This window comes from Balaenoptera musculus, chromosome 11 (genome assembly GCF_009873245.2).
Source record: "Balaenoptera musculus isolate JJ_BM4_2016_0621 chromosome 11, mBalMus1.pri.v3, whole genome shotgun sequence".
Lineage (NCBI taxonomy): Eukaryota > Metazoa > Chordata > Mammalia > Artiodactyla > Balaenopteridae > Balaenoptera > Balaenoptera musculus.
In genome coordinates, this window is record NC_045795.1 from 36,424,162 (window position 1) to 36,442,813 (window position 18,652).

At 38.7% G+C, this 18,652-nt stretch overlaps 1 protein-coding gene across 3 annotated transcripts in view; it reads left to right on the top strand.

Annotated features, from left to right (window-relative positions):
* The window catches only part of BTBD9 (BTB domain containing 9), a 402,199-nt gene that overhangs the window by 286,602 nt on the left and 96,945 nt on the right, over window positions 1-18,652 (top strand). For all 3 annotated transcript variants that reach the window (XM_036869695.1, XM_036869694.1, XM_036869696.1), the window contains one exon: window positions 12,748-12,937. In XM_036869695.1, coding sequence (XP_036725590.1) covers window positions 12,748-12,937 — 190 coding nt within the window. The remainder of the gene's footprint in view (window positions 1-12,747; window positions 12,938-18,652) is intronic.

An 18,652-nucleotide genomic window follows, 5' to 3' on the forward strand; every position in this document is an offset into this window, starting at 1 on the left:
ATTCTATATATAATAGTTTGCGTCTGCTAACTCCAAACTCCCACTCCATCCCTCTTCCACCCTCCCTCCCCCTTGGCAACCACAAGTCTGTTCTCTATGTCTGTGAGTCTGTTTCTGTTTCATAAAAGTTCATCTGTGTCATATTTTAGATTTCACATATAAGTGATATCATATGGTGTTTGTCTTTCTCTTTCTGGCTTACTTCACTTAGTATGATAATCTCTAGTTCCATCCATGTTGCTATAAATGGCATTATTTCATTCTTTTTTATGGTTGAATAGTATTCCATTGTATATATGTACCACATCTTCTTTATGCATTCATCTGTCAATGGACATTTAGGTTGTTTCCATGTCTTGGCTATTGTAAATAGTGCTGCTATGAACATAGGAGTGCATGTATCTTTTTAAATTATATTTTTGTCCGGATATATACCCAGGAGTGAGGTTGCTGGATCATATGGCAACTCTATTTTTAGTTTTTTGAGGAACATGCATACTGTTTTCCATAGTGGCTGCACCAAGAAAATTGATTTTTTTTTTTAACCTAATAGATAAAACCAGGAATGAATGTAACTTAGTGCCAGTGTTGCAGAATACATTTTTGTAGCTTTTTGATAGTTTCCAAGAAAAATGGGCTTGAGCTCTAATTAGCTATTGTTCATTTACAGCTGTTCAGACATAACAGCTGTGAGTATTTTTCCCTTTAGAGTAAGTTGACAGAAGGTTGGATTGCAGTTGGGTTGGAAGCTTGCCTGGTCAGCAACAAGTTCCTATGTAGGCCTGTGGATAGGCCCCTAGGGTAAGTCCCCCTTTAAAAAAAATAGTGTAGGTCTGTAGGGAATATCTAGATGTGACGTTAAGCTGATAGTCCTAGTTGTCTTTTTGAAGGAAATATTTTGTAACTCTGAAAATCTTGGCAACAGAGAAGAATCTCCCTGAGACTGTTAAGTACTTGATGGCTGTGTGAACCACTGTGCTATTAGAAAACAATTTGCAATGAAAACAGCCAGGGAAACGTTGCATGAAGCCCAACACAAGCACTATTTGTTTGTTTGTTTGTTTGTTTACTTGCTCACTTGTTTATTTCTTTTTTTTTTAAACACCTTTATGGGAGTATAATTACTTTACATTGTTGTGTTAGTTTCTGCTGTATCAAGCACTGTTTTTGAAGATGACAATCCTCTGTTAAGTGCTAAGTGCTATTTCACTTTTAAAATCTGCTTCAAATGGGTTTTTCCCCCTATCTCTCTAAGGTGATCTCTGGAGACAGTTAAATAACATGTCAGTCTTATCTTTAAAGATAGCTGGTACAGGTGGCCCTCAGGTCATGTCCTAGTGAAGTAATACTGCCTTTTAAGAAATTTATTACTCCTGAATTAAACTTACAGGCAGGCTGTTGGCCACCCCTGGTGCTGTGTAAGAACAGAGGACAGTACAATTGTTTTCAGATCACTTTTTCTGCAGTTCCCCACAGTGTGAGTCATCCCAATATTCATACACTTGCAGAATGTATACACTTTGTTAACATGCAATTTTTGCATTCAGAAGCAGCAAATTAAATTTGAGCAGAATTGCTATGTGCACAGAGGGGGAAAGTAATTTCTGCCCAGGCACTTCCCCTTTGCTCCTAGCGTAGGCTATTGTAATAGGTATGTAGCTGAAGGATGGCAAAGGAAAACCAGAAAGAGACAGATGCGAGATGCTGGGCTTTGGCATTATGGTTTTGTAAACAAAGTGACACAAATTGGGGCAGAAATTCCAGTGGGACAAGGGAGGAAACTGGAAGACTGGAAATTCAGCACAAAGCTGAGTTCCATCCAGATGGTGTTTTTAATAAATTTATCAGACACATATGAAAGACGGTAATGAACATTCAAATGGGGAGTGGCCCGGCCCCTACGGGAAGAAAAACAGTATGGCACCTTCTGTGCGTTGCAGTCAGTTAGAATCACTCTCTAATTTTTCCCAGGAAAAAAAACCACAGAATTTATTCAAACCATTGAGTAATTATTAGGCAGTCCAACTAGGCAGGCTGAGGTTTGTGTTTCTAGGAAGAAGAATTAATAACAGAATTTTTTCCTGCTGAAATGAAGGAAGTGGCCTATATTAGTAAACCCAGTGGTGACATTTAGGACAGACCTCTTCTCTGAGAACTCTTATAGTATGACTATAACCAGATAGCAATACTGTCAGGCATAAAAAAGCTTCTATAGTCTTTAAAAGTCATGTTATTATATATATTCCGCCTCTTCCTCCTGTTCTCCCCCAAATGGTTTCCCTATCAGAAAATATTTTAGTCTACCATGAGTGACCAATCTTTCTGTATGTGGGACGAACTTTTAGGGGAAGAGAAGTTGAGAGAGCTAAAGGTATATATGTAGTGCTTATAAAGCAGCTCTTCTGCAGTGGGCATATTTGTTTTCTTTTTAATGTTTAGGTCAAGACCCAGAGATTGATCATACGTCACTTTTCTAAGAAAACTTCCCCTTAGAAAGCAGTTTTTTCTGCTTTATTCAGTAACTTTTATTAGATTTTCTAGCTTTTGGTAAGGAGCTATGTTAAGTGCCACACCTATATACGCATGCTTTTCCGGCTCTGATTCATTATTTCAGCAAATATTTAATAACTACTATATGCTAGGCACTCTTTCTTATCAGTTGGGAATACAGCAGTGAAAAAAAGAAGCAAAAGTTCCTGCCCTTATGAAACTCACATGCTAAATCTCCAATTGTCAAGTTAGATCAGATTGAAATACTGATTTGGATATTAAGAATTGGCCCAGCGCTGGAATTATGGTCTCACCTGGGTTATTTACAGAAAGTCTTTATCCACAGGGTTTGTGCCCAGGTCCCTATCCTTCTCTTCTTCCCACCCGTTGGCATCATTTGGTCGTTATATTGTTAATTTGACTCATTGTTTAAAACATAGGAATGAGAATTAAGAAAAGTGCTGATCTGATTTGCTACCTTATGGAATAAGTACAGTTGCTTATCAAGTTGCTAGTAGAGTTCTAGCAAAAGCAGTTTCTTGAAAGGAAATTTGGGAGTTGGGGTAGATTTCACTAATACAGTCTATCTCTGTGTATTATATGTGTCTATGTTTATCTGTGTTGGGCACCCTTTGTAGATCCAGACTTTGACTGAAAAACATTAATGAACGATGATGTCAAGATCAAAGTGGAAACCATGGAATACTATTCTCCAGCACATAGATATAGGATTTTTTGTTAAGAAGGCACTGTTTTTGTTTTTGAAATGTTCTTTTTTTTAAAATCCCGGCCAGGGACTGAACCCAGACCCACAGTAGTGAAAGTGTGGAGTCCTAACCACTGGACCGCCAGGGAAGTCCCAAGAAGGCAAAGTTCTTTAAAGTAGCATATGTTAGACTACCTTAAGATTCCAGAGGGTCAGAGGGTGATATTACTAGGGCAGTTTTGCTTAGAGAAAATGTTGGAGACTGAAAGAATCTTCTTTAATAAATATTTCTAAATATGTCTTTAGAAAAGGAATTCTGAGTGCTTATCCCAGCCTTTTTTCCCAAAGAGCTTTAAACCATATCACTAATGATTTTATGATCATCTCTGATGCTGCTGCACTAATTGACTAGTTAAAATCAGATCATCTAGGGATAAAATTGTGAAGCAGTAAGGTAGCTTAGGAGGAGGAAATTGATAAACTCAGGGAGAGTCAGCAAGGACAACCGTCAAGACCTAGTGGATACTACAGGGCACATCAGCATTGTAAAGAATCCTAAAAGGTTTATCCTTTCAAACCCTCTGAAATTACTTGCCATATTTCTGGTTTTCATAAAAACAGTGTTAAAATTTGTGGAATTTTAAAAATAACCAATATTCCATTTGTGGAAAAGAACATAAAGAACATATATGTAAAGTCTGGAGAGCAGGAACACTCACATGCTCACCACCCATCTTGAGAAATAGAACACTACCAAATCTTTAAAGCCCTTTGTGTGTTCCCCCCACAGCACATCCCTGCTGTCTTCCTATCCGAGGTCACCATTCATCTGAATTTGCGTTTACTACTCCCTAGCTCTCCTTTCTAATCTCACCACATAGGTGAGATTCACTAGGTGTCTGTCACTGAACAATAGAAGTGGAATTGTACCCTTTGTATTTTTGACTTGTTCTTCTTAACCAACTTTCTTTGTAAGATTGACCCTTGCTAATACACATAGCTTCAGTTCATTTATTTTCAATACTGGGTAGTTTTTGTTTGACAGTGAAATTTTAAAACTCAGTGGACAGGTTAAACAGTAGATGAGACACACCTGGAGAGAAGCAGTGAACACAAACAGTAATTTTAAGAAATTACCCAGAATGCTTCAAAAAGAGGTAAAGAGGAAAAAACTGAAAGGAAGGTTAAGAAATAGAGAGGATAGAATGAGAAGTTCCAACAGAGGTCTAATGGGAATTCTAGAAGAAGAAAAAACAGAAAATGAGGGAGAATCAATACTCACAGAAATAATGGTTAAAATGTTCCAGACTTGATAAAAGCCATAAATGCTTATATTCAGTCCTGAGCAGGATAAATTTAGTCTGCATCTAGGTACAACATAGTAAAATTGCAAAACACTAAAACCAAAAAGAAATCCTTAAAATTAACTGTGGAGAAAAAAACAAATTACAGCAGTTAGAGGGATAGCAGACATAACAGTAGAAGCTAGAAGACTATGGAATAATATCTTAAAAGTGCTGAGGAAAAACAGCTTTTCACTTAGAGTTCTATACCCAATTAAACTATTATTCAAGAGTGGTGGCAAAATATACTTTCAAGTAAAGACTTTGCTGAATGGATGTGTCTTAGAAGGAAGTTGAACCAAGAAGAAAGGAGGATATAAAAAAAGTAAAGGTGAATAAATTGGTGAATGTGAATAAATAAGTTTTGGCTGTATAAGATAATAATAATGGTGACTGATTTTGAGAGTCTAAAACAAGGTAGAAGTAAAATGTTAGGTAAGAATAACAAGCCAAGAGGCAGACGATTTGTATGAAAAAGTGTTAAGATCTTTTATATTGTTCAGGAGAAGGTAATATGTGATTTTTAATTTTAGGCATTGTTAAGTCTGGTATGCATATATAGAATTTAGTAAAAGAATAGAAATAGAATATATAACTTCCCAATCAAATCAATAGGGATAGCTGGTGGGTAAAATAAAAGAAATTCAATCTGTTAGAAAACAGGAACAGAGTAGACAGAGAGGTGGGGGAAGCAGCAAAGAAAAAAAAAAAACTTGTAAGTAGAAATAAAAGTGATTAGTGGGACTTCCCTGGTGGGGCAGTGGTTGGGAGTCAGCCTGCCAATGCAGGGGACCCAGGTTCGAGCCCTGGTCTGGGAGGATCCCGCGTGCTGCGGAGCAACTGGGCCCATGCGCCACAGCTGCCTGGCCTGCTCTCTGGGGCCCGCAAGCCACAACTACTGAGCCCGGGCACCACAACTGCTGAGGTCCACACACCTGAAGCCCACGCTCTGCAAAAGGAGAGGCCACCACAGTGGGAGGCCCGCGCACCGCCGTGAGGAGTTGGCCCCCTATCGCAGCCTCTGGAGGGGACCTGTGCGCAGCAACGAAGACTCAACACAGCCTAAAATAAATAAATTTTTTTTAAAAAAAGTGAATTAGTATACATCAGTAATAACAATTAATATGTCATGTATATCTGCCAGTTAAAAGACAAAGGACACTGAATTTTTCAAAAATCTAGTTATATGTTATCATAAGAGACCAGAAAAATAGAAGAGTGATGCTAAGGAAACAGTAGCCAAAATAAAGGCACTATATTTATTTGACATCAGAACATGTAGATTTTAGGGCAAAGGCATTATTAGAGATAAAAAATGACACTACATAATGATGAAAGGTTCAATCTACCAGTTAGATATAATTCTAAAATAATGTACACGAAATGATGTGTTCTCAAAATACATAAAGCAAAAATTGACAGAATTACAAGGAGAAATTGACAGATCTACAGTCATAGTGGGAAATTTAAACAAACCTCTCCCATTAATTAGTAAGCATGTAAGTGATTTGAACAGCTCAGTAAGTTTGATATAGTAGGTATATATAGAACCATATATCTCCCAAATTAGAGAATACACATTCTCTTCAGGCACATGTAAAATATTTATAAGAACCATGAACTAGACCACAGAAAAGCAAATCTCATCAAATTCTACAAAGTCAGTATCATACAGACCACACCTTTTTATCCACATTACAGTGTAATTAAAAATCAGTAACAAAAACTTGAAAAGTTAAAAAAACAGTCTTATGAATAATTTATGAAGCAAAGAAAAATCTTAATGGAAATTAGAAAATACTTAGATGCAATCAACTTTTAAAACACTTTATGTCAGACAAACCCAGATGGAGGAACATTCTACACCATAGTTGACTCTAATACTCTTCAAAACACTATATATCAAAACTTAAGGGTAAAGATAAAGCAGGACTTAGAGGTAAAACATTAGCTTTAAATGCATTTATTAGAAAAAAATAAAACTTAATGTTTTGCTCATTATTTGCTTCAGATATTTAGAAAAAAATAGAATAAATCCAAAGGAATAGAAAGAAGAAATAATAAAAAGAGCAGATTTAGTGAAGCAGGAAATAAAGAAAATAATCAGCAAAATTGAAAATCGTTTTTTTGAAAATACTAATGTAGTAGACAAACATGTATAGGACTGACCAAAAAAGAAAGGAAAGGTACAAATACAAATATTTGGAATGATAATGAGAACATACTGTGAAAATTTTTATGCTAGTATATTTGGGTTGTTTTTTTTTTTTCCACATCAAGGCTTACTGCTTTTTTTTAATTTTTATTTTTTAACATCTTTATTGGAGTATAATTGCTTTACAATGGTATGTTAGTTTCTGCTTTATAACAAAGTGAATCAGCTATACATATACATATATCCCCATATCTCCTCCCACTTGAGTCTCCCGCCCACCCTCCCTATCCCACCCCTCTAGGTGGTCACAAAGCACTGAGCTGATCTCCCTGTGCTATGCGGCTGCTTCCCATTAGCTATCTATTTTACTTTTGGTAGTGTATATAAGTCCATGCCACTCTCTCACTTCATCCCAGCTTACTCTTCCCTCTCCCCGTGTCCTAAAATACATTCTCCACGTCTGCGTCTTTATTCCGGTCCTGCCCCTAGGTTCTTCAGAACCTTTTTTTTTTTTTTTTTTTTAGAATCCATATATATGTGTTAGCATACGGTATTTGTTTTTCTCTTTCTGACTTACTTCACTCTGTATGACAGACTCTAGGTCCATCCACCTCACTACAAATAACTCAATTTCGTTTCTTTTTATGGCTGAGTAATATCCCATTGTATATATGTGCCACATCTTTATCCATTCATCTGTCGATGGACACTTAGGTTGCTTCCATGTCCTGGTTATTGTAAAAAGAGCTGCAATGAGCATTGTGGTACATGACTCTTTTTGAATTATGGTTTTCTCAGGGTATATGCCCAGTAGTGGGATTGCTGGGTTGTATGGTAGTTCTATTTTTAGTTTTTTAAGGAACCTCCATACTGTTCTCCATAGTGGCTGTATCAATTTACATTCCCACCAACAGTGCAAGAGGGTTCCCTTTTCTCCACACCCTCTCCAGCATTTATTGTTTGTAGATTTTTTGATGATGGCCATTCTGACTGGTGTGAGGTGATACCTCATTGTAGTTTTGATTTGCATTTCTCTAATGATTAGTGATGTTGAGCATCCTTTCATGTGTTTGTTGGCAATCTTTATATCTTCTTTGGAGAAATGTCTATTTAGGTCTTCTGCCCATTTTTGGATTGAGTTGTTTGTTTTTTTGATATTGAGCTGCATGAGCTGCTTGTAAATTTTGGAGATTAATCCTTTGTCAGTTGCTTCATTTGCAAATATTTTCTCCCATTGTGAGGGCTGTCTTTTCATCTTGTTTATGTTTTCCTTTGCTGTGCAAAAGCTTGTAAGTTTCATTAGGTCCCATTTGTTTATTTGTGTTTTTATTTCCATTTCTCTGGGAGGTGGGTCAAAAAGGATCTTGCTGTGATTTATGTCCTAGAGTGTTCTACCTATGTTTTCCTCTAAGAGTTTGATAGTGTCTGGCCTTACATTTAGGTCTTTAATCCATTTTGAGTTTATTTTTGTGTATGGTGTTAGGGAGTATTGTAATTTCTTTCTTTTACATGTAAGTGTCCAGTTTTCCCAGTACCACTTATTGAAGAGGCTGTCTTTTCTCCATTGTATATTCTTGCCTCCTTTATCAAAAATAAGGTGACCATATGTGTGTGGGTTTATCTCTGGACTTTTTATCCTGTTCCATTGATCTATATTTCTGTTTTTTTTTTTTTTTTTTTATAGCTACTTTATTTATTTATTTATTATTTATTTTGGGCTGTGTTGGGTCTTCGGTTCGTGCGAGGGCTTTCTCTAGTTGCGGCAAGCGGGGGCCACTCTTCATCGCGGTGCGCGGGCCTTTCACTATCGCGGCCCCTCCCGTTGCGGGGCACAGGCTCCAGACGCGCAGGCTCAGTAGTTGTGGCTCACGGGCCCAGCTGCTCCGTGGCATGTGGGATCTTCCCAGACCAGGGCTCGAACCCGTGTCCCCTGCATTAACAGGCAGATTCTCAACCACTGCGCCACCAGGGAAGCCCTATATTTCTGTTTTTGTGCCAGTACCATATTGTCTTGATTACTGTAGCTTTGTAGTATAGTCTGAAGTCCAGGAGCCTGATTCCTCCAGCTCCATTTTTCTTTCTCAAGATTGCTTTGGCTATTCGGGGTCTTTTGTGTTTCCATACAAATTGTGCAATTTTTTGTTCTAGTTCTATGAAAAATACCATTGGTAGTTTGATAGGGATCGCCTTGAATCCGTAGATTGCTTTGGGTAGTATAGTCATTTTCACAATGTTGATTCTTCCAATCCAGGAACATGGCATATCTCTCCATCTGTTTGTATCATCTTTAATTTCTTTCATCAGTGTCTTATAATTTTCTGCCTACGGGTCTTTTGTCTCCTTAGGTAGGTTTATTCCTAGGTATTTTATTCTTTTTTGTTGTAATGGTAAATGGGAGTGTTTTCTTAATTTCCCTTTCAGATTTTTCATCATTAGTGTATAGGAATGCAAGAGATTTCTGTGCATTAATTTTGTATCCTGCTACTTTACCCAATTCATTGATTAGCTCTAGAAGTTTTCTGGTAGAGTCTTTAGGATTCTCTATGTATAGTATCATGTCATCTGCAAACAGTGACAGCTTTACTTCTTCTTTTCCGATTTGGATTCCTTTTATTTCTTTTTCTTCTCTGATTGCTGTGGCTAAAACTTCCAAAACTATGTTGACTAGTAGTGGGAGAGTGGGCAGCCTTGTCTTGTTCCTGATCTTAGTGGAAATGGTTTCAGTTTTTCACCATTGAGAACAGTGTTGGCTGTGGGTTTGTCATATATGACCTTTATTATGTTGAGGTAAGTTCCCTCTATGCCTACTTTCTGGAGGGTTTTTATCATAAATGGGTGTTGAATTTTGTCAAAAGCTTTTTCTGCATCTATTGAGATGATCATATGGTTTTTCTCCTTCAATTTGTTAATATGGTGTATCACATTGATTGATTTGCGTATATTGAAGAATCCTTTATGCTAGTATATTTGAAAACTTAAACAAAACAAAAAATTCTCCTGAAGGGCCAGGAATATCTAAGGTAATTTTGAAGAAAAACGGAGAAGAAGGGGAAGGAGAGGGAAGACAGGTGTTTAGTTTGTCAGATTTTAGTATACTGTAAAATTATAGTAATTAAAACAAGATGGTAAAGGCACAAGACTAGGCAAATTAAGGAAACAGAGTACAGATCTTAAAAAGAGATTTGGATACGTATGAAAACTTTATATGTGACTAAAGTAACATAAATTAGTAGAGGAAAGCGATGAACTGTCCATTAAATGGTGCTGGGGAAATTAGCTAACCTTATGAATAAAAGGTGAAAGTAGATCTATATTTAATAGCATACCAAAAATAAATCCTAAATAGATTAAAGAACCAAACATGAAAAGCAAAATTTGAGAACTTATAGAAGAAAATATAGGGAGATATCTTTATAAATTTGGGGTTGGAAAGAATTTATAAACAAGAAAAGGAAAACACAAATCATATAGGAAAAGATTAAATATTTCAACTCAACATTAACCAAGAAAGGAGTGACATCCTGCCAATGAGGTAACTCATAGCCACAAGTGTAATTCCACTTCCATATGTGTGTGTGTGTGTGTGTGTGTGTGTAAATATATACATATATATGTCTTACATATTCCTTGAAGAAACTCTTACCTATGTACACAAGAATACACATTTGTAATCACAAAGAAAACAATGGTAACAATCTAAATGTCCCTTTGGTATATTTATACATTGAAATATTTTATATACTTTACACAAATGAACTAGATTTATCTGGCTATTGAACGTTCCTTCATCCTGGTTTAATGTTTTTTGTAGACGTTAATATTGTTGACCAAATATTCCCTTTCTTCTCCTGGGCACACAGCAAGTTAGCCCTCTCCTGTCCCCTTTGAAGTTAGGTAAGGCCCTGTGACTTGCCTTAGTCAACAAAATGTGAGCAAAGTGATGTGTGTTGCTTTGGGGGAGGAGTTTTAAGAGCCAGTGCCCAGTTCGCTCCCTTCTCACTGCTGCTGTGATTGAAGAAGCACATATCAATCAATACAAAGCTTCTGTCACTAGGTTCCCTGCATGATGCAATGCTCAGAGTCACCTTGCTGATCATCACTGAATGCAGCATAGTGTGGGTGAAAAATAAATGTGTGCTATTTAAGCACCTGGGAGAATGGAGGCTGTCTCTTACTGCAGCTTAAGCTACCTACAGTGTGATTTTATGTCTCAGCTCAGTTTATTGTGTATCTTGTGCCACTTCCTTTAGTTCTGTCTTCCAAATCACAGAATACTTCCCCTTTTCCATGAGATGGAGGTACCATGACTTAGCCTCTAAATATAGTCCTTTATCTCTTCTCCTTTCAAAGTCAGAGGGGAGCTTTTCTCTAAGCCCCTTCTCTGCCAGGAAACTGTCCTCACAGGTTACTTTACCAGAGATTCTGCTTATTGCTTTAGAGTTAAGCTTCATAGTCAAGGGATTCATGGCCAGAAAATCCAATCTCTCTCCCTTCCTCCTTCCCTTCCTCTCTTCTTTATCTGTGGATGGCTGTCCTTATCTACAGAGAGCAAAGCAAGCAGTGAAGGTATATGAGATGAGGGAGCAAAGCAAGTAGTGAAGGTAGATGAGGGCTTGAGTACAGGCATCCCCACCTTTGGAAAGTAAATGCATTGCTTAGAAGATACATGGAAGATTATTTACTCCTCATCATTATAAAGTTAGAAATGTTTTGGCATGATAATAGTACTGCTCACCCTCTCTCTTTACATAGAGTATAATATTATACTGAAAAGTATAGTATATATCTAATAAGAAATTGTCTTTTTTTTCAATCCATTTTAAAATTATGTAAAGTAAGCTACACATCTTGAATGTAAGTAGCTAAGGTTAATTGTAGATTTAGGTTAAATAACTTAAATTTCTGAAGAAAATCGCAGCGCTAGTAAATGCACGAAAAAGGTCCCAGTGGACTTAAAAGGCTCTCACCTTTTATCATTCTCTTCTCAGTGTTTAGAGAATCTACATCATTTTTGGACAGCTATATCATTTTGTGGATACCCTAGACTTTTGTAAATGAACAGGTGGATGTGGACTTAAAGTACATAGAGAGACACAGAATCAAAACAGAGCTGGTGTTTCAGAATGCAGCAGTTCATGAACAAAGAGATGAGCGTATGTGTTGAATTGCTCAGAATAGTAAACAAACAAAAAAGGGAAATGAATCATGGCTGAGGGCAACTGTATATTCTGCAAAGGGATTGGTGCCATGTCCTGGATTGTTTTCCTGCTTTATGAACTCTAAAATACTGAATCTATATATGTCATGCTTCTTTAAACAAACTTACTACATTTATTAAGTGTAATAAATATGTACAGTTTAGAGAATACTAATAAAACAAGTGCCTATGTACCTATCGCCTCACGAGAATAGAAGAAAACCAGTAGTTTTGAAGCCCCTCCAGGATTTCATCTTGGAAATGAAATCAATTAATGTTTAAACACATTGGTGGGTGTCCCTCCAAGATTTCATCTCCCTCTTTCTCATACAAATGATCATGAATTTTGTGTAATAATTCCCTGGATTTCCTTTTTAGTTTTACGTTTATATATGTATCCCTAAACAAATTATATTTTTAGTTTTGCCTTTTTAAAAAGCTTTGTATGAATGAACTCATACACTGTGTTTTTCTGTGCCTTGCTTTTCTCACTCAACATTGTTTTTTGATTAATCAATTTGGATATAGCTGTAGTTAATCTCAACTACTGTGTGGTGTCCCACTGTAGTAATATTTCACAATGTATTTATCCGTTCTATATCGTATGGGTTATCATGTTTCTTTGTAATAAAATTCTTTAAGGTTAATTGCTACATGTGGTTTGGTTTGTTCCAGCCTCAGGTTCAACTTTTTTAAAAGCTATTTGGCATGGAAATGTGTTCATATCTTGAGATAATCAAGATGCTCTAATTTCTGTTTTATTATTGATAGTAATTAATTAATTTTGTTCATAGCACACTGTTGGGATATATTTGGCTTCTATATCTTGATGCTGAATCTCGTGTTGGATTCACAGTTCCCATGGAGAACGTTGCAACAATTGCTGATTGTGCCAGTGTGATTGAAGGAGTCAGTCGGAGCCGAAATGCCTTGCTGAATGGGGACACTAAGAACTATGATTGGGATTCTGGCTATACATGTCATCAGCTAGGAAGTGGTGCAATTGTGGTTCAGCTGGCACAGCCATACATGATTGGGTCAATACGGTAAGAAGATTCCCTTTCATTTATTACTTTTAAAATGGAAGACACATGTGCAAATTGTGTTTTGGTACATTGATGATCCCAGTAACTTCAGTGAAGATACTCTTCTGTTCTTTGCTCTAAATATTGAGAGGAGGGGATGGAAAAGGAGGGACAAAGATATACAAGGGGCTTGTTTGGATTTTCTGGTGGGGAAATGCACCAAAGTTAGACTTGTGGAGGGACTAGTTTAGATTTGTGGAGGGAGAGGACTAGGGCCTCTCCCTGGATACAGCACAAGTCTCAGTTTGTATTGGTTAGGAACTTACAGGATGTCAAAATCATTTTCAACTCGAATAAATGACTTTATATATGAACCAAACAGATCTGAATATGAAACCTGGTTCTAAAAGATCTTTTTACTAATCTTCATGTCTGGGTTTTTGGTTGTTTTCATTTTGTTTTGTTTTGTTTCGCTTTGCTTTAAGAAGGGAACTTTAACCCACTATTGCTTGATTTGTAGGATCATATAATTTTAAAATGTGACACTGGTGACATCTCCCAGAGGATATACTTTAGTTCAAGAGAGTCATCTGGGTCTCAAATAGGCTGCCCTTTTTTTTTTAAGGTTCTAAGAAGGTCTCTGAAAGACTAATGTTGTGTGTGTGTATGTATATATATATTTTTTTTAACACAAGATATTTTACATTATATCTTAGCCTGCCAGAGGTAGAGATGTTGGTGAGACATGACTGCCTTCCTGCCATCATGCTGTACCACATTTGCCTTACTGTTTCCTGTTCTCATTTTACAGTTAGTATGTGTAAAGAAAGAAATAGCACAAAAAATAAGGTAGTGGGATTCTAATAGACAAAGGTTTATTGATGTTTAAGCTAATAACTGCAGAGGTTAATGCTGCTTGTCGGTTCCCTGGGGTACCCTGACAAGTGATGCTGGATTTCTTGGAGAATTCAGACTGTTGGTTTCTTCATTTAAATTGTCAACCTCTTTTCATAAAGGGCCACATACAGGCTGAGTACCACAGGCAACAAATCACAGAGAAGCCTTGAATTCATACTGCAGGCCAGACAACTCACTTTGTGCTTAGGAAGGGGGAGGACACAAGCCACAATCAGTCTGGACAAGCTAGCAGTATAAATAAACTTCCGTCAGAGAGCCATCAATGTGCCCTCCTTCCTTCTTCTCAGCTGCATGCATTAACTAAAGTAATCATAAGCCATCTATTTAGTAAGTCATTCTAGAATCTTTGTCATAAATGGTGTGAAACTTATCGGAATATTTCCCATTACAGGCTTTTCCTCTTTACTTTAAAAATCTGGAAAACAGTTGTCCTTCTCTTGTCTTATAGTCTGCACAATTTCTTGACGATTACCAATCGTGTCTCTGAGATTACATCTGCAATTTCTTTCAGAAGGCTTGGTGTGTAACTCATCTGAGCAGGAGACTTGAAATCGTTTAAAATGACTAGATACTTTCTTTCATTTCACCTATTTGGGGCTTCAGTTTTCTTTTTATTATGTTTGTTCTGCCATTTCTAATTTGAAAACCAGTCTTCTTGCCAGTGAAGATAGAAGCAAACTGGCAGCTTAGCAGGTCTGCCCACTGTCTTTTAATGTTCCCTGTATTCTGTCTGCTTACCTGGCACCCCACATTCTCCACCCGCCATCCAACAACGGTCCCTGTGCATCTCAAAGCAATATGTCAGAAATGGAATTCCACCATTCTCCCCTTTCCCTGCTCAAGTTGCCTCACACTGCGATTTCCTCATCTAATTTAGTGGTACTGCTCATCCACCCATCCACTGAGCCAAAAACATGGATAAATTCCTTCCTTTCCCTCACCTCCCCCACTGAACCAGTCAGCTGTCAATACCAGCTCCTACATATCTCACAAATCCTTCCTCTCTTCCCCATCCCCACTGCCATCACCATAGTTGTACCTTTGTAGTTTCTCTTCTCTATCTAGCTCTTCTTTCCCCACCTGCAACCATCTCCCACACTGTTACCACAAATCTGATGTGGTCATGCCCCTTCTTAAGAGGATTCATGGCTACTATTTGCCTTAAGGAGAAAGTTCAGACAACGGCATTAAGAACATGTGACTTGCTTCTGTCTGTACAACCTTGTCTCCTGCCTCTCCACCCACCCCTACACGTACTGTCTCAGCCTATCCAGCTACTTGCAGTTTTGCACATGTCACCCCTCTCTTACCCCATGCCTTCAAGTCTTAGAACATGCTGTTCTCATTACATGTGTGTCTCACTACCTTCTCATCACCCCTTTTTACCTGGCTCCTATAACCCCTTCAAGACTTCACTCCTTTGGGAATGCTTCCCTAACCTTCTGTCATCTCTTGGGCTGATTTAGACATCCCTATTCAATGATTCCATACATTCTGTATGTAATTCCTCCCAGAGCATTTGTCATGTTTGTATTATAATTGTTTACTTGCTGCCTCCTCCCAGCCTCACCCGATATATGAAGCCTGTGGCAACTCGGAATAAGTGTTCCTTGACAGATTGAATGTGCAGATGAGGTAGTCTATCAAGATAGAAGGGGAAATTATAGCGGGTATAGTGGGAGATCTAGAATTTTAGATCCAGCAGAGACCTCATGAGGTCATTGCCAGGGTGACAACTTAGAAAGAGACAAACAAGCTTTTCATGTGGCAAGGCTACCTTGGCCTCTAGCTCTACTCAAACAATCAGAGATGTTGAATCTGACTCCAGATAAAAGGTGTTACTGGAGCTTAAGAGAGACAAGAGAGAACAGTCCCGTTTGGTTTTCTTTAAATGTGGGAAAAGAATGGTTCTCCCAAACAATTTTTTTTTCCTGACTCAGAGGGGGATGATGAGCACGAGCACAACCAAAGGCAGAATTGTGGGTCTCAGCACCGTGTGAAGCCTCCACCTTCCTTAAGCCCAGCTATTGCTTTTGCAGTGAGAAAATCCATGCAATTGAAGCCCCATGTAACTGGCTGAACGCTCAGAGAGACACGTCTCTATGAAACTAACATTACGTTGTCAGGAACTGCATTTGCCTCTTCTGTGACATTATCAGGAAGAAAGGGAGAGGGATTTCTTAACCACCAGTGCCTCTGGGTGATGCTGGATATCTCGGCAGGCCATGGTTAGCAGCAGCTGATGTGCCCAGATAGATGTTTATTGATAGGAAACTAGATCAGTGGCGCCTCTTCATGGGGATGGGTAATTGACAAATGACAGGTTGATTAGTCAGTGACATTTGACCCATGGCTTCTATTGCTTGTGGTGACTCACTTGCTTTCCTAGTCACTGTATCCAAAGAAGCCCAGATTCCAAATCAACACCTAGAGGGAGAGCATTACAGAGCTGAGTGACTAACATTTTCTCCATCTTAGAGGGAGGAGATCTGGCAATTCTGGAACCTCTTCCTCTGGGGGCCCAATCACAAGGTATACTGACTTTAAAATTTCAGGTTTCTTTGTAGATGGTGAACACAGAGGCAAATGTCTCAAACATGGATTATCTTGATTACCTCATTCTTTATTCCTAAGAGAGGACAGAATTATTGTATGGATAAGATTTCTTTTGTCTGTTTTCATCCACATAAACCATTTCTTCCTTTCCTGAGCGTTTCCCCTGTAGCTGGGTAGGCAAGCAGAGCTTCTTTCTTTCTTTCTTTCTTTTTAAACATTTTCTTTTTTTAAAAAATGTATGTATTTATTTATTTTTGGCTGTGTTGGGCCTTCGTTGCTGCACACAGGCTTTCTCTAGTCACGGCAAGCGGGGGCTACTCTTCAGTGTGATGCGTGGGCTTTTCATTGTGGTGGCTTCTCTTGTTGCAGAGCACGGGCTCTAGGCACACGGGCTTCAGTAGTTGCGGCATGCGGGCTCAGCAGTTGTGGCTCACGGGCTCTAGAGCACAGGCTCAGTAGTTGTGGCATGTGGGATCTTCCCGGACCAGGGCTCGAACCCATGTCCCATGCATTGGCAGGCGAATTCCTAACCACTGCGCCACCAGGGAAGCCCCCAGCTTCTTTCTTGACAGACAACGCCCACAGCTCACCACAGTCAGTGGGAACCTAGTCCTGCTAGTGTGTCTGGTATGGTAAGTACCCTTGTGGATCCTGGAAAGGCTGACCTTGAAACCTGATCTCTGACCATCTCCTCCTCCCCTCATTGTCTTTCATTCACTCAACATTTTTTGAGCCTTTAACTGTGTGCTAGGCACTACTCTAAGCCCTGGGGCTACAGCACTGAATCCAGAAAACAAACATCAGTTTTCTCACAGAACTGGCATTCTTGTTGGGGGAGGGGGCAGTGGTGGATAACCAGTAAACAGCACTATTTGTAATATGTCAGATATTTCAAAGATGGAGCCATCAGGAGGGAGGACTAGGGGTTGGAGACAGCGCAGCTTTAGATTGGGTGTTCAGGAAGGTCTCACTGTGCAGAGCCTGAAGGATGGGAAGAGTAAGCCATTAGGGGACCTGGGGGATGAGCCTCACAGGCAGAGTGCCAAGGCCCCAAGGCAGAGCACGTGAGGCAGGTTGCAGGAGCAGCAAGGAGGTCAAGGTGGCTGGAGTAGAGTGAGGGAGGGGAGGAGAGTAAGAGGCAAGGCGATGGAGGTGACTTTCAGAGGTGACAGCCCTGAGATGTTTTGTTACTGTTTCTGTATTCAGTCACCAGCTCCCCAAACCATCCCACCCGCCACCACAGACCCATCCCAGGGTTTCATTAGTACCATTAGAGGAGAGTTTTCTTTGCTGAGAAGAGGAGGGGCGGAGCTGGGGCGCCATCATGCCTTTAGAAGCCACCTTCTTTGTTCCTGACCAGCCTTTGTCCAGTCAGCTCCCAGGAAAGAGACAGCAGGAGGCGTCCTAGTCCTTGCAGTTTATGTGAAACTTTCTCCCCATCTTTGGTGTTTATTTCTCTTTCCCAAGAGCCAGAGCAGGCAGTATAACTTGGAAATAAAGGAGTTTGTCTTTGTTGTTGCTAGGTTTACAGGCACAGCGTAACTTGTTCATTTTATTTGAGAGAAAAAAAGAGAAATTGCCTGGAATGTGCCTTAAAAGTGGGTAACTGAGTAGTAATTATATCATTTTCATGCCTTTTTAAAAACATTAAAATTTAAATAACAGGAAATCTTCAGAGGCCTGACCACATAAAACGACCACATAGTAACTAACCAAATCTACCTAAGTCTTAGTTTATAGTCCCTCTGTCGCCTTAGTTTAAGACTTATTATCTTTCTGCTTCCTAATCATGATATCCTTTTAAGTATTTTCAGGTTAGTATGAGAAATCACATATGCTTTGCATTAGGCATGTGTATCACTCAGTCTTTTTCAGCTAGTAAGTGACAGCACTTTGTTGAAACCCTCATTATTAGATAGTCAATTAAATTAACAATTCTTACCTTAGCTTGAAAATGATGGTTTTGTAATTGATATATGCAGTACTGTAAGTAAAATACCCGTAATGCTTTAACTAACCTAATTGTGAGTAAGTAGGCTGTTGGAAGATGAAACAGTGCAGGTAGATGCAGCTAAATAAACCCATAGTCTCTCTGGGTGTTATGAGGATTAAGGAGTTAATGACACAAAAATATTTTGAGTTCCTCAGTTGGAAAATGTTATATGAATATAATATGTTAGGACAAAATGGATCTAACCCGAAGTATGTTCTTGGTGGGTATTCATAATCTCTTTAGTCTGTGGGGAGGACGTTTTTACTTTG